General features: G+C 30.8%; 1 protein-coding gene across 1 annotated transcript in view; it reads right to left on the bottom strand.

Annotated features, from left to right (window-relative positions):
- Nucleotides 1-24,878, bottom strand: part of Hexo1 (beta-hexosaminidase 1) — a 72,911-nt gene that overhangs the window by 29,031 nt on the left and 19,002 nt on the right. Inside the window, exons 2-4 of the mRNA XM_075378251.1 lie at nt 18,000-18,130; nt 14,494-14,762; nt 867-1,081 (exon numbers count right to left, since the gene is read on the bottom strand). Of these exons, the coding sequence (XP_075234366.1) occupies nt 867-1,081; nt 14,494-14,762; nt 18,000-18,130 (615 nt within the window). The remainder of the gene's footprint in view (nt 1-866; nt 1,082-14,493; nt 14,763-17,999; nt 18,131-24,878) is intronic.

The following is a 24,878-nucleotide window of genomic DNA, read 5'->3' as shown; positions in this document are numbered from 1 at the left end:
GTATAGTCTCAGTTCGACCATTCCTGAGATGTGTAGTTAATTGAAACCCAACCACCAAAGAACACCGGTTTCCACGATCTAGTACTCAAATCCGTATAAAAATAACTGCCTTTACTACGACTTGAACGCTGGAACTCTCGACTTCCAAATCGGCTAATTTGGGAAGACGCGTTCACCACTAGACCAACCCGGTGAGTTGGCTTACGTATCCCAACCGCTCACTCGTCATACATTTGCTAAAATGGAAAATGCGCACTCTATCAACTACTAAAAATATATATGACATCCATAATAAAATTTATTTCGTGCAGGCAGCAATTCGCTGCCACGTCTACGTTGCTAAATACTAGCAAATACCTGTCCGCCATTTTATAGCGTTTGGATCCATAATAATTCGCTGCCATACTTAGCGAAGCACATACCGTGCTTCCCACGGCAATGCGGTAAGAGTCTTTCCCTTAAGAAAACTCCCACACGGTCCGACAATTCGGTTCTCGCCACATTGACTCGCCGCTTGTGAGTGTCCCATTCTAGCCATTCTAGTTGTCATGCTTACATCGCGAGGCTCTGCAGCCTCTTCCGCAGGCTTCCGGCTGTTTATCATAGTAATGGCAATCCTTTAAATGAATTAAATCGGATTTAAAAAAAATTCTTATCACATCTAGAAGTTTAGCCTATTATCATCTCAGAAAAAACGTAAACAAATAACCAATAACGAATCACTAACAATAATTTTTAATTATTAAATTTGTAGTATTATTTTAATACTTATCACTGCGAGATGTTTAAAATAATTTAGTATGCAACTGTATTATGAAGTAATATTGTTTTATTAAGAAAGAAAATTAAATATTCCATTAACTTACCCCTTTTGTACTGTCATCATAAAATAAATTTATTGAATAACTTTCATCAGTTTCTAATTTTAAAGATGTATGTTCTGGATCTTTAAGAATGGCTAATATTGTTAAAGTTGTATGAAAATCCCTTACTTCTCCTTCTTTAGGTAGTTTCTTTAATAATGAATTTTTAAAATCATCTGCTAATTTTTTAAATATTGTTGCCGTTTCAACAGTGAACTCTGTAAAAAAATCAATTAAATACAAAGTATAAATCGTGTAAATAAAAATACATTTGATTGATAAATTACTTTGCAAGTTTGAAGGCGTACAAAAATTTCTTCAGAATATTTATAGAATCAGTTAAAGTGTAATTTTATAGTCGATTAATAATATACAGTAGAAGTCAGAATTTCTTACTCACTGAGTAGAAACATTATGTAAAGATGATGAATTGAAAGGGTAGATTAATTTACAGCTCTACAATATCTCCAAATTCTTTATCTATGACCGTAAGTGAAGATTAGAAGTAAAAAATACATTGATCGAGATGCTTTTAGTAAGAATAAAAACATTCAATATACCTGTGTGGGAATAAACTGAACAGGTCATTTGTATTACCTGGAATTCGATGGGTTATCCATGGTGTTATTCAACAGCACGCTCAGAAGAGCCAATAGGAAATAACTCAACTCCTCATCTTTCTCTAATAAGCCTGTTATGGGATACCTCAGGAATTGCTGTCATTTAAAAAAGTATTTAGAGGTAATTAATTATCTAGTTCGTAGATAAAATTATATCTTTTTTATTTATTTATTAGGTAAACATATATCTATCACAATACATTATGCAGTATCAACTGATGTTTTGCATAGAATTTTAACCTTTTACTTTTCTGGTATCATAGCTGTAGAGCTATAGTGCAAAAAGGATCAATAAAAAAATGAGGTACGAGTTATTTTTCATTTCTCACCTTTTTATGTCCTAGGATCCCCTCCAAAACAAAAACCCCATAAAAGAGGGGTAATGTTCATACGTATTGAAGTACAAGTGTTGGCAAGTTTGAAGCTTGAAAACTTTTAATTGGATAAACGAATTTTGATGACATTTGGCACGAAGTTTCGTCTTTTTAAAGCAAATTTTTGGTAAAAATGTAGGGTTAATATCTCCAAAGAGTGAAGGAAATTTTTTGGGAGAAAATTTTACAAATATAATTCCACTTTATACTAAGCTCTGTACATGAGTGCATATTACCATTTAAAAAAAATATTTGCTAAAAAATTCCCTTTTCAACAAATAACCGTAAAAACTTGTTTTTTTACTTATTGCATATTAGCAGACCCGGCAATGCTTCGCTATTGCTATATATATATATATATATATATAGAGAGAGAGAGAGAGTGTGAGTGAGGGGGAGAAAGAGAGTTTAAATGAACACAACTGAAAGTTTGATAAAAAACTGAACTTCACAAATTTTACCTTTCACTTATTCTCCTTCCCCTTTTCCCTTTCCCGTCACGATCAGAGGGTCATGGCTCGCTTCGTTCTCCCTTCCGGTTTTTCCCGTTTCCCTTTCCCTTACTTCCCTTTTCCCTTCCTCTTCCCCATTCCCCATTCCCCAATCTCCTTTACCCCATCCTATTTTCTTTTTTTCTTTTCCCGTTTTTCCTTTTCCCCATTTTCCCCTTCTTCCCTTTTTACCCTCTTCTCTCTTACCTTTTCGATTTTTCCCTATCTCCTTTTTCCGATTTTTCCCTTTCTCCCTTCTTCTCCGCGCGTAAATCGGTCCAGTAGTTATTTAGTTTTTAGCGGACACACAAATCGGAAACACTGCAATGGAATCGTGAAATATTTAATATATCGTAAGCTGCTTTTACGTCCAACAGATAGCGCTGTTAACAAGAAATTTAGTTTTTTATCAATTTGAACCCCTTGAAATCAAAATTTCGTAAAATCCTTTCTTACTGCACGCCTACTTATAGATACGAAGGTACCCTGAAAATTTCAAGTCTCTACCTATAATAGTTTTGGTTGTACGTTGATTAAGAGTCAGTGAATCAGTCAGGACATTCTCTTTTATATAAGATATATATATATATATATCTTATAGTATAGAATTTATTATTGTTATTTATTTAATTCAATTCATTTTAATCAGTTAATTTGGCACTATTCATAATTCCTTTCTGTTGTGTGCTAAACTTTCAACCACAAACATATTTACTACATTTTCTATTCATTCACTAATTTTTATTTCTTCATAGCTGCAGCCTTATATATATATATATATATATTTCTATTACTAAATTAACTTCATGTCTATTCATTAACTAAACCGTGCTTTCAACCTAATATATCTCAACAAGATTCTGCCAAAAAGGAAAAAGAAGTAATATATATATTTATATACATATAGCGTTTAATCAGGAAAGGACACTAAGCGAGAAGATATTTCAGGTTAAAAATAAGAAAAAAGTCGTAAATATAGATCTAAAAATACTTTGGTTTGAATCGGCTGCCAAAAGATTTCACCTTGAATTTTGTTCTGTAGGTAACGTAATGCAGTACTAAATTTTTTAGACACTGTGATCAAATATTAATGACCGAAATATCTTAGCTATCGAAATTATAAAAAAAATTCCTAAATCTGTATTTCAAATATTTTTTGAGAAAAGTCATATAAAATTTAAAAAAATTCTTGCCCAGTTTTCCGTGCAAGAAGACCGAATTTTTGTTATTTTATTTTGTATAACTATGTACGTAAGAAATATATAAAAACGCAAAACAACTATAACAAAAAATGCATGTCCATAAACACAAAAATAAGACATTATAACTCAGTTATCCAACCAGGGCAAGAAGATCTGAACCCTTAGAAATTACTGGCAAAAAAAAGATAAGCTGAAAAACAACAAATCAGCAACAAAAGAAAGAACTTGCAAAAAAAAATGAACTAAAGTGATCCATTATGGTCTTAAAAGTAAAAAAAAATTAACTGAAAAAAACTGAAGGAATTTTTTTATTATTTTTTTAATAATAAAATATATTTTTTGTTTGTAAGAAAATTAAATTATTATAATTGTAATTTGATGAAACAATTAAAAACACCTAATAAAAAAAAAATTATTACAAGAATTATTTTGTTAATAATTACAAAATAACGAGTAGCCCTTACACTCAAACTTCAAGTTTAAACTCATTATACTCACTGTATAAGCCCGTATGAAAAATACACATCAACACAGAAAAAATAACCTCAAATTGAGGTTATGTTATTTGTGATATACATAACCTAAAAATTGAGGTTATGTTGTCTATTGTCGAAATTAAATTGAGATAACTGAAGAACAACTACACCAATCTTCATCAAATTTTCTCATACGCATTCTCAGATGCACTACTATATTATATCTAAATTTCAATGAAATTAATGTAGTAGTAATTTTTGGAAAATTTCAAGCCACAAACTTTTGTACGTTAATGGTATTTTCGTAATCCTCTTACCTCAAAATATAAAGAAAATTCATTTTTACCCCCTCTCCCTATAACTCCATCAAAATAATACCTTAAATTAAGGTTATGTTGTCTGTTGACCAAATAAAATCTATGTTTCAAAAATTTCAAAACTACTTGATCAATTTCATTGAAATTTAGATGTACTGTAGTAATGTATCTGACGTTGTTCATTTGAAAATTTGATGAAGATTGGTTGAGTTGTTCTTTAGTTACCCTCAATTTAAGGTCAAAAACATTACTGTGTAGTGGTGCATTTTTCATTCACGTTTATGCAGTGAGCGAGTTGAAACTTGATGATTGTGTGTAGGGTCTACTCGTTAATCAAATGGTATGTAGTAAGTTGTACTTTGAAAATCAGAGCCTTTCTGACTACAAAATAGTGAGGACGTTGGAAATGAAAAGTCGGTTATCTTGCGCAGAACTGCGTAAGATTTTATTTTGCTTTTAAGTAAAATCTTTCAAACGTTTCTAGTATTTGTTTTATACTGACTTTATTTGCATAAATTTTATCATAATTAATTTCTCTATAAAACCTATTTCTTAATTTAAGCCAATTTATTTACCATTTAAGCCAAACATACAAAATCGTTTTTTTTTTTTGACTTGAATTTTGTGAGTTTTAAGTCACTTTTAAAAAAGAAATACTCATTAGGACTGCAGTTCTTAGATGTTTTAAAAATAGAAATTCTCGGATCATACAAATAATATATAAATTTAGTAATTATTTACCGCAGTAATTAGAATAAATAAAATCTTAGAACTGCATTATATTATCTAACATCCGGGTCTATCGTTAGGCATTGCTTCAGAGGATAAGGTAAATGATTTGTAGCGTGTGTGAAAATACCATGCCTGACCGGTATTCGAACCCGGGAGCTCCAGATAAAAGGCCGAGACGCTGCTACTGGGGCCACGGAGGCCGGCGCATTATGTTATCTAACAATCAAAAATCCAACGTTAAATTTTTCGGCAGCTGTAACTAGAAAAACGAAGCATTTCTAAATATTTTTATCCCTTTTTTCTCTTATTTTTAATTATATTATTATTAATATACTTTTAATTATTATTATCATTATATAATTATTAACAGTTGCAGACAATTAAAAATTATACAAATAATTCTTTATTTTTTATGAGACCTCTATAATAGAATTTCCAGTTTATAAAATTATATTATTATAATGATAAAAAAATATTTGTTATATTTATATAACACGTTCCAACGTCTTGTCAGTTGAGATAATTAAAAATCTCTTTCGGCACGCCGAAAGGCGGAGGTAGATTTCACCGGTGCTAAGTAAGGGATAAAAAAGATTTCCACCTTAAAGTTAAGAAAAACTTCAAATTTACTCAATACGACAATGATTGCATGTGGAAAAAAACCTTCACATGTTTAGCGTACGAAAAGCCCCATCTTATTATAATTCCAGCAACATTATATGGTCATCCTTTGCTGTAAGGGTTGGCCATATAAAACGTTTTTCAGACAAAAGTTTTAGGTAATGTTTAGAGGACTAACGACCACTTTAAATAGATTCGATATTGTGCCTATTAAAGGTGGTATAATATTTTTTGTCTTCGGAACCCCATTTTTTCCACCCTCTGGGCCAATGGTTGGTGATATCAAAAAACTTCACTCAGATAAGTTTTAGACCCTTATCCTTTGGATAAGGGTCTAAAACTACTTAGTTCCTACTTAAGTACGAACTTTAAACGAATTTGATATTTTATTTAATAAGAAAGTTAAAGCGATATTTTTTTGTTTCAAAAAGCCCTTCCCATTTCCGCCGCTACGGTCCGATTTTGGCCGTTAACGAACTCAACTGAGATTTTGGGACGAGTTATTTTTAAGGAACAATTTGAAAGCGATTGGAGCAAAGTTATGGCAGTTATCGTATCCACAAGAAAGTGAAACATATATATATATATATATATATATACATATAAGACTTTGAGGTGTTAGTGGTTTTGGAGTCTGGGGGATGTGAAACGCGAAGATATATCGAAATCTTTCGGAAGTCTAATCATGTTACTCATTAAAAACGGTTTGTAATGAATTAAAAACTATACAAAATAATTACTGAACTATAATAATTACTAATTAGGTGAACTTACTGGTTTAAAATTAATTATTTTTAAATAAAATAATTCTTAAACATTTATTGTAAAATAAAATCAATCATACACAATTAATAAATATTGAAATCAGCATAATGGAATAAGCAAATAGTATCTTGACTTTGAGATAAATAATAATAATCAGTTTTATTATTTTTAATAAATTTATATAATTCGTCAATCTAGTGATCGAACCATTTTAAAATGCATTTAATATATGAAATCTTGATCCTTCCTGATAAAAATTAGTGCATTTGTTTCTCATTATCTCTGGAGTCCTTATCTGCTTGTACAATTTTTTTGTAATTCTTTTTACGTGTAATTGGATACCGATATGAATAAACCGTTGACTTATTTTATAAAAATTGCTAGACCCGTTCCAGAATTAACGCTGACACAAACAAACTTATTAGACTCCAAAACATATGTTATTTTTCTTCTATCTTAATTAGGTACAAAAATAAATTTACGTGAATTAATTTATATAAATAAAAATAAAGGAATTAATGTCTAATGGAGCTACATAAAGAAGGATATATAAATAACAAAGAAATTAGTTTAGAAAGAATTGGAGATAAACATTGTTCTTTAATGTTGAATTTGAGGATATGAGAAAATGTAATTGAAGAAAGAAACGGAAGATTGAACATTGAAGATAGTGAAATTCAAGAGAGCGTATGTGTGGGTGTATAAAAGAGAGAAAGAGAGTGTATGTGTGTGAGAGAGAGAAAAGTGAATAACTACAAAAAGAAGTTAAAGAATAAGCGACAACAATGAAAAGGAATAGTAATAATAATAACGAATATCTATTTTATTGTGAAAGTACTATGCGTTAAGGCATGCTTGTCTAATTAAACCAACGCTAGTAAACAGTATTGTAACAGTTGAATACAGTAAACTTGTACAATGTACTCGTAACATTACATTTAGGTTTCTTGTTAAAATTTGTTTTCAAGATAAATTTTGTACGTAAATTATTACATTTGTTATTATCACATACATTTTACATTATATTATACACTTTTTAAGTAAGTTTTATTAAAATAAATAAAATAAAATACAATTACTTATAATAAAGATATTTGACAAAAAATATCAACATGAAAAATAATTAAAATAAATATCTTGAAAAAAAAAATTAATAATCAATTGGGTACTTACGTATTAACGCCACCGCAGCTACAACTTTATTTAAAAACAAAGTAGTCAATCGGATTTCGGTGGAAAATGGGTCGATATATAGTTTAACATATTTTATTTTTATTTATTTTATAAATATAATTTAACCAAACTTAACCTACGCTCGCTAACCTTGACTAATTAACACCGTTTTTTTTTGAGTATTTATTTAATAAATTCAGTAATTATTGCAATTATTTATTATTTAAATAATCAAAACACTCCTGTTAATTAGTCAAGGTTAGCGAGCGAAGCGAGCGTAGGTTATGTTTGGTTAAACTATATTTATAAAATAAATAAAAATAAAATATGTTAAACTCTATATCGACCCATTTTCCACCGAAATCCGATTGACTACTTTGTTTTTAAATAAAGCTGTAGTGCGGTGGCGTTAATACGTAAGTACCAATTATATTTATAAAATAAATAAATATAAATAACCATTTATTAAAATTAATAAAGAGACACTGTTCATTTTCCAATGAATAAAAATAAAAAATAATTTGAATTATTTTGCAGCAAATATGTACTTATTGTAAGCTATCACTTGTCTGGCGCCGTGACATGCCGATGATAAGTGATTAAAAACGTTTGTTAAGTTTTTGATGTTTAATAACTATAAAATCATTTGTAATACTTCGCAAAATTATTTAATTGAATGAAAAAAAGTATTTCAGTTTATGTTACCGTGTTACTCTGTAGGGTACAAACACTTTTTATACTTCCTTTTTTATAACAATTTCTACTCATTTTTATAACAATCTTACTTAGTGTTACTTTCATTAATTTTAATTTATCCTGCGCTTTTCTGCTAATCAGTTTTTAACAATGACTGATTCTATTGTAAAACATAAACCGGGAAAACCCTGAAGTAGCTCAAAAAAAAAAAATAATCAGCAACGTATGTATAACTTTAAAAAAAGATAACCCTGAAACTGCAGTCAGCGACGTTTTTCGGTAAACAACTACTGCAACAATCAACAATATTTTTTAACGATTATATACGCTCAAAAAAGACTCTAAAAGCGCTTGAAAATAATTGAAAAGTTGGACGATTTTACTAAAACTGCTATCAGAAAAACTGTTCATTTGTTCTGTTCCCATAACGAGCTTACTAACCTGAACGAAATATTAAATGCTGTAATACCGATTCTGAACGGCCAATTTTCTCTAAAAGCACATTACATTGAGTTTTAAAATCAATGAATTTTTGTTTTATGTCCAAAAAAAAGTAATTCTATAATGATTGAACGCAAATATATTATTTCATGTCGTAGGGAATATTTAAGAGAAATTAAGCGATTTCGTGAAGAAGGTAAGGTAATTTATTATCTAGATGACACTTGAGTTAATGTAGGACATGTACAGGAAAAGGTATAGGTGGATAAAGAAATAAAGAGCGCAAAAGACGCTTTTATGAAAGTTTTGTCAACCGGAGTGAAAACCCCGGTTGGAAAAGTTAAACGATTAGTAGTAATGCACATACGAAGTGAAATTGGGTTGAACGATAGTTTATGGGTATTTGAATCCAGATCTTCCTATGAGTATCACGATGAAGTGATTGGTTACAGTTTTATGTAGTGGTTTAAAAAAAAACTATCGAAATAGCTACTGAAGGATCCGTCATAGTAATTGATAATGCGCCGTACCATTGCCTGAAAACTGAAAAAATTCCAAACGCTTCAACCTAAAAGTCAGAAATTGCCGAATGATTAAAATTACGTACAACGAGGACAGGTTAAAAGTAGAACTTTTAAAAATAGTAAAAATCAGTTAAACAAAAATATATTCATTATCAAATAGATCAAATGCCGAACTCCGAGGCGCAAGTGGCAACGTCTCGGTCTTTTATCCGGAGGTTCCAGATTCGAATCCCAGTCAGGCATGGCATTTTTCATACCCTACAAAATTACATTTCCATATCCCACACATAAGCTTCAGCTTATATCACCACATAAGCTTCAGCTTATGTGGTGATATCAAAAAAAAAATCAAAAGATCAAAAAATTATCTCGTGTTGTCTTCCTCCATTATGGGCTCAAGTCAAAGGATACATTGGGAGTAGTAATACAACATTAATTTAAGTGATGTAAAAAATTATTGGTAGAATGTGTTAATTTGTAGTTGGTGTTTGTGAAGTACGTATTTTATTTGGGTTATTCCTTGGCAGATTAGCAAGATTCTTCTCCCTACGCGATTCCCCTTGACTTCAGTTCCCCTTCAGTTCGGTCACAGGGATTTGGGGGTAGTTCTGAATTTCTATGTGGCGAAAAACATAAATCTGATTTGTATGAGTGTAGCACTGATTTAACTTTAAACTCATTCGTTTTCTGAGGCGTTCACAGTCACGAACGGTGTTGTCAAATCTTTACTAAGCGCGCGGTTCGTGCTTTCGCGGTTTCGATCAGTTAATTTGAGGGAATCAGGTTTGATGTGAAGATGTCTCTTTGAAGCCTACTTGAAGGCGAAATTTTATATGTATTTTACTGATGCAAGTGTCAGCCGAGGTATTTACATCGGTGGCATCCCGACCGAGGCTTGGCTAATGACAGTGAGATATAATCAGTTAGAGGGTCTAAAGACGACCTCCGGTAAAGCCCCTCACGGCTTGGAACGGAAGGGATGGTGTGGCGACCGTTAACGTCACAAGGTCTTCCCCCTACGGGTTGGGACAGGGATCCTGTAGGTAATAGTCTGGATCCCTTTGTTGTGGAGCGAAGAAACAACAGTATAAAGACATCGAACGTGTGATAAAATTTCATCTTAATATTCTGGGAAACGAATTTTACTTTATTCTAGAAGAATTTTATATTTATTAAAACCAGCTTTATGGCTAGTTCAACCATCCACGCTCATATATTTCATTACATTTAAGTCTCTTTTGAGTAATTTTATTCGTGAACCGACGAGAAAGTTTATGCTTTATAGAAACGATACATTATGTTTTTCAAAAAAGTAGAAAGAGAGAGAGTGAAATAAGGAGAGAGTTACAGGTAATAGGGAGAGGGAGGAAGAATATTAATAGTAGGTAATTTATACAATAGGAGAAACAATATATTTTATTACTTGATCGCATAAAATAATTATTTAGCACAGTCGAAAGGTTTTATAATACAACGATCGCTGTTTTAAGCTAAACTGTCACCGCTCACCCAACCGTAAGAATAATGAACTAAACATAAATGTTCCTCTATTATGGTCATCCTATACTGTTGTAAATGTATATATACATATATTTGTTGATTGGATGAACAAGTAAGGATGAAATAGAAACTACTACTGCTATATTGCTAACTTCTACATCCCTAAATAACAATTAAATGCATACATAATATACACTTTAGTTTGCACTCTACCAACTATTAATTTAAACGCAATCACCTTTCCACTAAAATGTTACACGAGTTGAATATCAAAATACCTTGTATACATGGTAATAATACAAAGTAACAAAGGTAGTGTCAATTATAATTGAACAATATATATATACAATTTAATAATACATATCATAAAATTAGTTGAATACTAATGTGTCAATGGAAAATGAATTACCACTATATTACATAGTTTAACATTTTATTAGAGGAGAAAAACAGGAAGGAGATGAAAACCGTACTTTTATTAAAAAGGCTCAGATATATTGAAATATTTTATAATTATCTGACATTTTTTTGGGGGGTACATCATTGACCGAAATGGAATCCCTAGCTAAAATTCTGAACAAAATTTTACTGTGAAATAAGTTATTTTGTAGAATGCTTTATTAAAATTCATTTCCAGGTGATGAAAAACTGCTTTTCTTCACAGTAAGACCGATTCCTACTTGGAAATTAAAAGATATATCCATATAGTGGAGTAGAAGTGGCCAAAACCGAAAAAATGTAAAAAACAGTTTCGTACTGTTTGTAAAAAACAGTACGAAACTTTATAGGTTTTAATTTTTTATACTTTTAATTTTTCGGTATAGTGTATTGAGAATAAATGGATACAAAAATAAAATTTTTCTTTTCTCAAGGAGATGGTAAAAAATGGATATTTTTAGTTAAGTTTAACTAGTATTCCAATTCGGGTTCAAGAAGAATCATTTCATAGAAAATCGGTACTTGATTGAATAAAAAATTAAAAATACCGATATTTAATTGGCAGCCTTCACTTACAACATTAATACTGGTACAATGTACCGAATGCTGCTCGTCTGTTGAAGACGAGCAGCGTGCGGGACGTCCAGTAACCTCAAAAACAGTTGAAAATGAGCAAAAAGTGGAAACAATGGTTCGTTCAAACAGGTGAATGACTATTCGAGAGCTATCGGAAGATCTTAACATCTCGTACGGATCCGTTCAAAGCATTTTGCGAAACGACGTACGAAGAAAGCGACCAGAAAAATGGACCAATGGCTTCCTTCTTCACCACGATAACACGCCGTGTCACACCTCGCTTCTCATTCGCGAGTTTTTGGCCGAAAAAGTGTTCCTGTCTGTCCACATCCGTCATACTCAGCGGATTTATCACCGTGCGACTTTTGGCTCTTCCCAAGAATTAAAACTGTGCTTAAAGGAAAACGTTTAGACACCATTGCCGACATTGAGAGGGCCACGACCGAGCACCTGAAAGTCCTTCCGAAAGACGCCTTCCAGAAATGCCTTCAGTCATGGAGTCAACGTTGGGATAAGTGCATTGCTAGCCAAGGACAGTACTTTGAAGGAGATTAAATCGAATTCTATGTAACCTTATTACTTTTTTTAATAAAAAATTATTCACCGTATTTTTTGATCACACCTAGTGTTGATATTTATAAAGACGTATAAGCGAACTCTTATAAAATCTATTCGCCAAGCCGGTGAATCTTGATGAAGGTTATGAGATACGATTTTCAAAATAGAATATTTTGAAGCATGCCAAGTAGAAAGCTTTTATTCTCACTTTATTTCAAATCTTGAACGGAGAATTCAATTTTGTGAGTGGTACAGCGAAAAATGTAGACGGGATAATACATTTTATCAATTTCCAAATAATCTTATTATTTACTTTTAAATTTATTGCATATTATTTTCTTTTTGTGTATTTTGTTTTTTCTTGTTCTACTGTTAGGTGTTAAATGTTGTTCATAATTTCGTAGTGTGTGTACTGCTTGTCACAAGAGTTCTTTGTAATACTAGTGTGAAATTTTTCAGGAGTTTCGCTGGGAACTTCTTATCATGTGATTGTGAGTATGATCCAGTTTACTCAAGGTTTATATTGGTGTAACAGATTATTAAAATAAAAATCTTATTACAAGATTTTAAATGACCAGGCCACACTTAAACGGCTAAATTGATCATCATAATTTTATCTATTGGGCAACCCGTGTTTGACAGTGAAACACAGTAATAAATGTTCTGCCCAAAGGCAGGTTTCACATGGCCGCCCTCCATTTTGCTCGATTCTGTGCCATCCGTTTCATTTCATAGAAACCACTTCCCTTTTTATATTATCTATCATTTTCGTTCCTCTCCAACCTCTTCGCTTTCCTCCCCGTTACAAATCCTTCCAATCCCATAACCAATAGGCAGTCACGTTTCAGCCAATTTCCCAACCAACTGCATTTTCTTCCTTTTATTATTTCAATAATCGCCCTTTCTTCTCCCACTCTACGAAGCACCTCCTCATTCCGAACTCTCTCCGTTCAGCTGATCTTTTCCATCCTCCTCCAAACCCATATTTCAAAGGCTTCCAATCTTCTTTTCTCTCCCTTCCTAATAGTCCATGTATCTGCCCCATAAAGGGCCATACTCCACACAAAACATTTCGCAAGTGAAATATCATATGAACTTATCAGATGTTACAGTATGGTGTGATTTATCTGGATTTGGATTAATCCATACTTTCTTCTTTGAGACTATTGAGACTGGTGAAATCTACCTAAACTTGCTACAGAAATCCGTTATGCTACGCATTCAATATATGTTTGGTAATGAATAATGATACTTCCAGCAGAGTGGAACACCTTCATATTACAATCACGATGTGAAGGTCTATTTTGATGGAATTCTGGTGACAGATAATTAGGGGTAAGATTCAGCTTTCACCACTCTCACGGGGTCTAATTTTTGTTGGAATACCTTAAAGATAATATTTATGGTACAAGAACAGATAGAAGCGACGAGTTAAGAACAGATACTGTAAGAGAATGCGTCGAAATATCATTGATATGCTTAGAGAAATTTGTAATTCCATAGGTTGAAGTTATCAGCAATGCCTAGACAATAATATTCAACAATTCGAACACTTCTGTAAACTGACAAGCTTCTAAGTTTGTATTAATTAGTTTGTGTTATGAAACTTTGTTGAATGTTAATAATTGTGTACTGTAATAGTTATTGAAACTATGTGTACATTTATTACGACACACCAGGTGTCTCGAGTGATATATTAATAACTTATCACATTTATATTTAATATGTTATTTAAATGTGAAGTTTTACTTAATAAATTTAAGTAAATTCTATGAAAATGTGATTTTTTTGTTAGTTTTTGATAAGATTAAGTGAAAAGTACAAAAGAGTCGGATTAAACTTTCAGGAATTATTAGGATTTTTGATTGATGTTTTATCTTTTTATTATATAAACTCATTGTAAATCCTAGGAAACAAATTGAGTAAGTTAAATAGAGTTCACATATTTTGCATACCGGGAAAAAAAACACAACACATTTTAAAATAAATTGAACTATAATTTAAAAAAAAAAGAATCATGATAAACAGTTTTAAATTAACCTATTTTATTAAAGTAAAATAACCTAGTAATTTATTTAATATATAATTTTAGAAAGTTATATTTTAAATGAAAAAAGAAAGCTTACCTTTTGTTGTTTCAGCTACAGAATTTATTTCAATATTATCACTTCGTATTGGTACAGCTGGGCCCTTTATAACGATATTCCCAGTTGGTAAAGGCCATAATACTCCCGTATTTTTTCCACAGAAAAGTTTACAAACATTTAATGACATCAATTCTGGTTTTTCATTTCCTTTTCCATCGTCTTTCTTACTTATAGTGGTAGCTGGAGAGATTGTTTTAAGTGGAATTTTTTTGCATGTATTATTAAAACACTTAAATGTCCATACTGGGCTAATAACATAAAAAAATAAAAATAAAAATACATTTTATGATTTAGCACAATGAGAAAAATAATGCATATTATTTTGTGGATGTAACTTTCACATCACTTCTTATAGCCAACCTTTATGAAGGTAACTTATCTAAAAACAGAAGCGAAATGACCAATCTTATATGTCTAAATAAGTGAATTATTACAACAAAAAAAATCATAGTGTATTATAGTTGACCTATCGGAAAAGAGATTTATAAAATAAAACCAGACTTTACTAAAAACGGATAATCAAAAATTATCATGAATTACGTAACCTATAAACTAAATTAATCTAAATATTTAAAATAAGATCAAAAAAAAAAAAAACAAAATGATATAAATTTCTTAAAATTTTAAATCGTTGAAATAAAGACATCCGCATTGCTAACAATTCATCCTATTCAATTCTCGGATTTATCTCTCCATAGAAAATAATTCTCCAATACTTTTGTAAATAAATAAATATTGTTTGGTAACATTCCTGTTACCATAGATGAAGTCCTACGCAAGAACTATCGCATGGAAATAAACAAGAAGAAAACAAAAGTAATGAAATGTAGTAGAAATAACAAAGATGGACCACTTAATGTGGAAATAGGAGGAGAAAAGATTATGGAGGTAGAAGAATTTTGTTATTTGGGAAGTAGAATTACTAAAGATGGACGAAGCAGGAGCGATATAAAATGCCGAATAGCACAAGCTAAACGAGCCTTCAGTTAGAAATATAATTTGTTTACATCAAAAATTAATTTAAATGTCAGGAAAAGATTTTTGAAAGTGTATGTTTGGATTGTCAAAGCGACACTCCAAACATACACTTTGACGAAAATATGGAAGTGAAACTTGGACGATCGGAGTATCTGTGAAGAAAAGATTAGAAGTTTTTGAAATGCGGTGCTATAGGAGAATATTAAAAATCAGATGGGTGGATAAAGTGACAAATGAAGAGGTATTGCAGCAAATAGATGAAGAAAGAAGCATTTGGAAAAATATAGTTAAAAGAAGAGACAGACTTATAGGCCACATACTAAGGCATACTGGAATAGTCGCTTTAATATTGGAAGGACAGGTAGAAGGAAAAAATTGTGTAGGCAGGCCACGTTTGGAATATGTAAGACAAATTGTTAGGGATGTAGGATGTAGAGGGTATACTGAAATGAAACGACTAGCACTAGATAGGGAATCTTGGAGAGCTGCATCAAACCAGTTAAATGACTGAAGACAAAAAAAAAAAAATCAGAAGTTATTAGTGAAAAAGAAATTTGATTTATTTAAAAAAATGTCTATATGCAATTTAATATGAATTATTATATATGTGTATATGTAATAGATTTGGTGAAACATCTGATTATTTAATATTAATTGAAAATTACAATTTGGAATTGTATTATTTTTGGATTTTCTAGTTTAATTTTATCTACATTAAAGTTAACTACAGAGTAACTGAAAAATAGACTCTCATAAGAACAACGTATATACTGAGGCATACGAGCCCGATCTTTAATAAATTTCAAAAAATTCTTGTCCTTTCGTTAATTACTCCTTTGATATTGTCGGACAATATTCTTCTTAAGTCGGAGTTGGTCATCATTTCGTTTATTTGTTTTTTTTTGTTGCCAATCATTTAATCGCTCTTCGGTTTGATATAATTCTTCTGATCTTAATATGTGTACACGTTCTCTAGTTTTCAAATCTTCTCTCTCTTTATATTCAACATACTCTCTTAATCTTTTTATTCTTTTCTTAGTCTTAACGTTTTCTTCCTCTTTATAGTTACCATCTTTTAATCTTTTTATTCTTTCTTTGACTTTAACATTTTCTTCATCTTTATATTTATCATTTTCTCTTAATGTGTTTATTCTTTCTTTGTTTGCATTATTTTTGTTAGTTTGTAACATTTTCTTCCTTTTTATTCTTTCTTTGTTTTTAACATTTTTTCCTGTTTATATTTATCATCTTCTCTTAATTTTTTTTATTCTTTCCTTGTTCTTAACATTTTTCCTCTTCATATTCATATTCTTGCCGTTTTTTTGAGAATAATTCTTCATGTTATCTTTCTTTTTCCTGTATAATTGTTTCTTTTTCATTTTTGATTATTCACCAAATAATCTAATAATAAAAACTGAATATTTTACACCGTTAGGTCGAAATTAACATTTGTACACAAGAGTTCACTAAACGGAATAGTTTAATTATTATTAACTCTTATTTATACGACGTACCAGAAATCTAAAACTTTCAGTACGACGAAATCTAAAACGATCAGTAACTCACGATGAAATGAATAATACTGATCTATTAATACGATTAATAAAGGGAGTTTTACTCTAACCTAATATTTCATGTAAGATTGTTGAATTAATAATTGTATAAATATTTGATGTTAATAAAAACTAATATTTCAGCAATTGCGTAACTGTCCACTTTATTAAAGAACTGGAGGATGGTGCAGCAATGTGTACATGTGATTTAATAGGTATACCAGGAAGTCATGCACTACATCAATTTTTTTTCTTTTTGATGATGAACCCCAGAAGCCAAGAGGTACAAGTAATAATAAATTAGTTTTGAGATAACTGAATTCAAAGGTAATCTTGAATCAAAAATATTAGATACTGTTAAATTGAAAGAAAAAAAAAATATTGAGGACAGTATAAGAGTCTTTTTTAGTTAGAAGTTTCAAGTCTCAAAATGAAGTCATTAACCTGTAGTTACTGATAAAGTGATAAAAAGTTTCACTTGTATTAGTTGGCTTCCAGTGTTTTAGTTTAAGTGTGATAAATAATAAGAATTTTAGCAATGAAAATAAATTTTGTGAAAATATATTTATAATTAAATGAGTTACAATATTCTTTATAAAATTACAGAAAGTCATGATCATTTAGGTTACTTTCATAGATGACATTTCAAACTAATAAATTCGGAAGACGATTCATAGTTGCTCTAATAGAGATTGTCAAGTTCTTCATACCCTTCGTTTTCTCAATGGTCACTAATTTAAAGTTACCAAGGAGAAGAGCTTGATAAAAAGCTGGTAGATAAATGGAATATATGGGGGAAGGGATTGTAGATCACAATATTTGGACTCTTTGATTCACGGTTTTTCATGAAAGACTGCTTTTTAAATCATTTTTTCCAGTATTTTAGCTACTTTTAATTTAAAAAAATAATTTTATTTTTTAATTTTATTATTAATGAAACTATTATACACTTACTTATAGCCTATATAACCCGGTGGTTTACCGTAACCTGGAACTATTGATTTTTCAGTTGAAAGACATGTTGATTGAAGAATATATATGGATAATATAATAAAAGTAAGTTGGTAAACATCTTTATAAAACATCTGTAACATAATAAAGAAAAAAATAATTATTATTTATTACTTTAAAACAATTCAATTTAATTATCTACCGTTGATGAGTTATAATATATTTGAAAAGTATTATTTTTAACACTTGCAAAATTTAAAATTTTAAAGAAGGTAATTTAAAGAGACGTAGAGAATAAAGAACAATTTAATGCTTTATTCAGCTTGCAATAATTCAATATTTGAATTATTCATAACTTTTTAACGGTATAAAGTAATACTCATGTTGTCAAAAAAACGTTCTATAAAATATAATGTTTTAAGAAAAAGAAAAACAAAAAAATGAAAACAGACAAAATTTTATTCTTTGTTAATTATAAACTCCACAAAACATTTTAATCACTATGCAAACTTAATATTCCAATTAACAAATACTCCAATCGAGATAACTCATTTAGAGGGGAAAAAACTATTAGTTGGATTTTTATAAGTGGAAATTGTAAAGGTACTTATTATAAACGTAAAAAAAATAAATGCGTAAGCGGTGATAGTGGAGAGTTGATTTAGAGGGTTGAAAAGGGGTGAAAAATGGTATTATTGCGATTTCCGGCGAAAGTTGAGGTAAAAAAAATTGTGGTTATTTAAGACACAGAAAGATATAATTTCACCAAGTTTCGTCAAAATTAAATTATTTTTGTGGAAATTAAAAATAAAAAAACGAAAAATTATTTTCGTATTTTTCTCGGACATTTTGAGGTTATGTTAAAAGTAACCTTTAACAACGTTGTAGATTATTGCATGATCAACAACTTTTTTATTGGAAATTATATTTTTTTCGTCCCCTCAACACTCCAAATCTCCTTTCCACCACCGCCGCTCACGTATTTATTTTTTTTACGTTTATTATAAGCCCCTTTACCATTTTCTCTTATAAAATTCCAAGTAACAATTTTTTTTCTCTAAGTGTAATTAGGTTGGATTTAAAATGAAAGCGTTTTTTTAAAGTTGTTAAATACAGTATTGAATTTTTTAAATCAATTTTATCTGGTTTAACCAGAAAACTGCTGTACTTCGGTTTTTACGATCATGATTAAAAACATTAAAAATTTTAACTTTTTATTACTCTAAATTAAAAAAGCTGACAAAGTATAGCATGACTTTCCCTGGTATTAATAGTAAAAATTGAAAGAATTAGAGGGAAAAAAAGAATATATTTTAGTTGTAGGGGATAAATTTCAAGAAAAATTGTTCTAAAAGTATTCATAAATATATTAAATTTATATAAGTAAAATTTTTTCTAAGTCTAACACCCCTTTCAATAAAGGATAAAATAAGAAAAAAAAATTTTATGCATGTCAGATCCGTGGTCTATAACTTTAAAAAATTGTACGTAATACTTGATAGCTTTATAAATGAAGTATAAACTTTCAAAATATTTAAATCGAAGGGAGATAGAAAAAAAAAAAATATATATTTCAGTTTTCAGATAAGCGGTAGATTTTTTGAAAACATTTATTTTTGATTATTTATACAGAGTGTCCCACGAAAAACGGAGAATTATTTGGTAGTGAAAATAATGAAAAATGTTCATATATACATAGGTCAGGAAACGCTTTATTTTCGAGTTACGGTTTACGAAATATTTCGTCCGGATTTTAGCTCTTCTAATAAAAACAAGCCCTACTGTGTTTTTGGGACCAAAATTAAGAAGTAATTTTGATGATTTGTTATATAATTTGAGCTGGGAAATAGGACAATATAGGTCCTAAAACTGTAACAGCAGCAGTTTTTTACGATTTCCGGCATAAAACGCAGACAATTCGTTAAAAACAAATTTTTTTTTTTAAGTTTGTAGTATAATATAACATCCTGACCCCTGGGGTAAGCATCCTCTGCCAACCCCCTCCGTTCCGAGCCTTAATTGGCTTTACCGTAGGTCATCTTCGAAATCTTGGTTTTCGACATATTCCAGACCGCCTCGACCAGGATGCCAACGAGCGACATTCTCATCGGTGTACTACTATTTAATGAACTCAAAACAAAATAGCTTTGTTAAATGATTAATAAATGCGGAAGATTTAGAAACAAATCTTGAAAAGAATTTAATTATGAGAAACTTAATGAAAATACTGCCAATAAAAAGTAAATAAAACGTTTTAAAAATAGGGTTTTTATTGAAGAAAAACAGATATAAAATCGTATTATTCTTTCTGTACCTTATAAACATTATTAAGAATATAACAAAACAAAAAAATAAAATACATGAAATGATAAATAGTAACCGAATAATAAATCTCAGTTACGATAGTTGTTTGAAATTCCCTCCTTATAATATATACCGGGTGGCATATAGCTGTGCATTAGGGTGCGAGAGAGACAGAATGATAGGACGAGTGGAATAGTTAGTCATTCCTTTACGAAAACATCTCGTATAGCTCCTTATACTTACATAATATGCAGTACATTGTCAGAGTTGAATTGGATAGTTAATAGCGCGGTAAGCCAGCCGTCAACCTATGTGCACAGTAATACGTCGCCGCTATATACAGCAGTCTGCCCGACGTAAAATATTTCCGGTGGCTTTCCGTATCATCTCAAGATCGTTTCGTATAAATTCAATTGCACTTCGTATTTTAATGAGAAACTCTTCTTTAGTATTAACGTTTTGCTGGTACTATCGTTTTGCCGTGGCCCCAATGAAGTCATCTATTGGCATTAAGTTAGGTGGCCAATTAATTGGTACACCACGTCCAATTAAGCTTAAGAAATTAGGATTCAAATGATCTCTAGATACTAAAGAAAAACGTATCGTTGCACCATCGTGCTAGAAAATCATTTGCAATCCGGTTTGTCAAGGTACATCTTCCAAAAAAGCCGGCAAATTATTTTTCAAAAAATGAATGTATGTATCTCCCGTAAGGTTTTTATTGAAAACAAACGGTCCCAGAATTTTGTCATAAATAATACTCCACCAAAAATTAACGTGAAATCTATGTTGGAAACTAGTTTCCACAATACCATGTGGATTTTCTTCGCTCCATAAATCACTATTTTTAGTAGTGTGAAAACTCCGTTTCTTGAAAAAGTGACTTCATCTGTAAGTAAAATTGAATTTACCTTACCATCGTTGTTTAGAAGCAATGACAGAAGTTTAACGAAAAGCGGAAAGGATAAAGGTCTTATTTCCGTAGGATGGGCCAAATTTTGATTTTTGACAAACTAGTGCGACATGAAATTCGCCTTGTAGCCAAATACGCTGATTCACTCGATGTTCATTATTAACAAGATGACTTACTTGGCGTTCAACAACACGTTGGAAACAATCCTTTTGTTTGTAAATGCCGATACACCGAAGAAAAAATTTTGGTATTTGAAATCCGGCTTCCAGAAAATATCTCTCGATATTCACCACGAGCCGCTTCAGAATTTCCGTTGCAAAATCAATAAACAAAAATTATATCGTAATATTCCTCGTTAGAAAATTTAAATGGCATTTTTACTCTACGATATGATAACACTTCATTTCCTTTACTGTATGATAATTTATGACAACAGATTCAAACGAAGTACACAATTTTCATTGTTGACTAGCTGTTAAGATTGCCAACACATACAATAACATTTTTTAAATATTTCTAAAGTAACAAATATTTTAATTTTGTTTTTACGTAATTATTCCGTTTTACCTGTGTAGTCTATTAATACACAAAGCTAAAATATTGTTTTATAAATTTTGTATTTCATTTAAAGTTATTTTCAGTAATTAGCGTTTTTGTTTTTAAAAAGAATGTTTATTAGGTACAGAAAGAATTATACGATTTTATATCTTTTTCACTTGTTTTGCTTCAACAAAAAAATCGATTTCAAAAGTTTTTATTTGCTTTAATTAGTTGCATTTACATTAATTTTCTCCTAATTAAACTCTCTACAAGTTTTATTACTAAATCTTCTGTATTTATTAGTCATCTAATAACGTATTGTACTAAATCTAAAAAAAACTTGTTTTTCAACCCGCAATTTGGTGTTTTACGTCGGATATCTTAAAAACTACTAGAGTTACAGTTTTGGGACCTATATTGTCCTATTTCCCAGCTCAAATTATATAAGAAACCACCAAAATTACTCCTTAATTTGGTTCCCAAAAATTAGAGTAGGGCTTCTTTTGATTAGAAGAACTGAAATCCGGGCGAAATATTTCGCTAGCTGTAACTCGAAGACAAAGTGTTTCCAGATCTATTTTCAAATGAATTTTTTTCATTATTTTCACCAGTAGAACATGTCCTAAAAATTTCTCCGTTTCTTCGTGTGATACTCTCTCCGTAAACGCATTGTATGTGACTAATATGCTTTAAACGTTTTCTCGAAATTCCTCTGAAAAAGATTGAAATTGATTTTTATCATATTCCCCAATCCCCTAATTGAATTTTGAAAAAAGAATTAATATAATTAATGGCTCAATATAGAAATATTTGAGCCAAATTTGAAAAAAAAAATCGGTTTGTGACATACATACTACGTATGTACGAACACACACATATATATATATATTTATTTTTAGATGAACTAGTTGGACCTTAAATCGTCCAACTTAAGATTTTCAAAAAATACCGATACCTGATACCATACTTTCTCTTTTAATACAGCTATTTTAACTATATTTTCGGGAAAGTAAAACGTTCTTAGTTTCAAATTATAAAGAAATTCTTCCTCCAAAGGAATTATAAAGAAATGGATTACCTTAATACAATCCTATATGTAGCATCTGGAGTTAATTAATAAAAATAAAAAAATAAATAAAAACATAAGGAAAGTAAGTAGAGTAAATGGACCTAATACAGCAGTTTGAGTATGTGGTTTAAGTAAATAAGTAGTGTAAATAGAGTCGATCGATTGATGCATTTGGAGTAACTGGAGTACGGAATAAGCAAAGTAAAGGTGATACTGGAGTAAATGGAGTAATAGCAAAAGTAGATTAATTGGAGGTAGCAAAAGTGAAGTAAGTGAACTAATACTTTAAAACTAGCAGCCCCGGCAATGCTTCGCTATTGCTAGATTTGAGTATATTTATATATATATTCTCAATTCAATTGTGTTCATTTAATATATATATATATATATATATATATATATATATTAAATGAACACAGTTGAAAAAGTTTGATAAAACATTAACAAAATGTACATTACGGAACTTCAAATAATTTAACCTTTCCCTGTTCTCCTTTCTCCTTTTTGCCTTTCTCTTTCCTTTCCACCATTTCCCGCCTCCTTTTCCTTTCCTCCCTTTAACCGTTTTCCATTTTCCCTTTTACCATTTCCCTTTTCACTTTCCCATTTTACTTTCCCCCTTTCCCCTTTCCATTTCCTTTTCACCGTTTTCCCTTTATTTTTTCTATTTTTCCCTTCTTCCCTTTTACCTTTTCCGATTTTTCCATTTCACCCTTTCTCCGCGCGTAAATCGGTCCAGTGGTTTTTAGTCTATAGCGGACACACAAATCGGAAACATTGAAATGGAATCGTAAAATATTTAGTATATCGTGTGTTGCTTTTATGTCTAACAGATAGCGCTGTTTTTCAAAAAAAGCATGTTTTTACCTGTCACAGGTATGACATCTTAGGTATATAAATAGTTGGTATGTAAAAACACGCACGTATTCGAATGTAAAATGATCAACCTGGATCAGCCATGGCTGATCGGACAGCCACGGCCAGCGATGCTGGCCATGGCTGTCCGATCTGAGAGGATATTATGGTAAGTCCAACTTCAATCTGACTGGGATACGGGTCTAACCAGCAGTGCTGGCCATGCGTATGAAAGTACAATTTTTAAATTATCCTTAAGAGCGCTAAGACTTCATAATCTAATCACTGAGCGGCTGTTGTCCGATAAGCTAAAAAAGTTATGGAGAAATTACGTTCTGCCGAAGAAAGCTCCAGGTTAAATAGAGGATCTGGAGTTCCAGTGCAAGGATCTGGAGGGCCCCCGATCATGTGGAGGTCGGCTGGATGCATTGAAGTCATGGTCACTCCACCGGCTGGGATCCCGGGGGCTTCCCCCACTTCCGAGCTAAAGTTGATTGCATGTAAATATGCGTATGGTAAGTATCAATGTTGCGAGGGTTTTTGGTGTGCGTGTGTCTGTGGGCGAATGGTGCATACGTGTTAGTATATTTGGTGTAGTTTTGTGCTCGTTTTTTATTTATTTGTAGATCTGTTTTTGTGTGTGTACATGTGCCTTGCTAGTTGCTTTGTTATCTGAATGTGTATGTAGGCGCTTACCCCTCCTTCTTAAGTAATGCTTTATCAGCTATTTCAGGAGGAGTGGGTCGCCAGGTGTAAAGGTTTAGTCGGTAGTGCGCAGGAATACGCATACGAATTTTCTGTAACAGCTTGCGGAACTTGTTAGCGAGTCTGACACTGCTTCGGCGCTCATAAATGGGGTTCCTCCTCCTCTTAAAAAAAAGGGTTAATAATCTATTAATTTAAGAATCATTATTTTGATTAATTTACTAACTATTCAAACCGCAGAATAATAAGATGAAAATTTTAATTAAAATTATTTTAAATAATTTAACTTTATGTAATTTTTATAGTATTATTAAAATTTTGAGTTTATCCTCAAATCCCAAAAGATTAAGCTTTCTTTTAATGAGATTTAGATTAAAAAGGATAGCTTTATAATTTAAAAAATAATATTATGTGAAAATAAAAAAGAATAACATTAACAGCTGTAACAAATTTGTTTACTTTTAAAACATATGATTTATATTAAGCAGTTTACTCA

Source organism: Lycorma delicatula, chromosome 11 (genome assembly GCF_047948215.1).
Source record: "Lycorma delicatula isolate Av1 chromosome 11, ASM4794821v1, whole genome shotgun sequence".
In the NCBI taxonomy this organism is placed as follows: Eukaryota; Metazoa; Arthropoda; class Insecta; order Hemiptera; family Fulgoridae; genus Lycorma; species Lycorma delicatula.
This window is presented reverse-complemented; position numbering and strand designations above follow the sequence as displayed.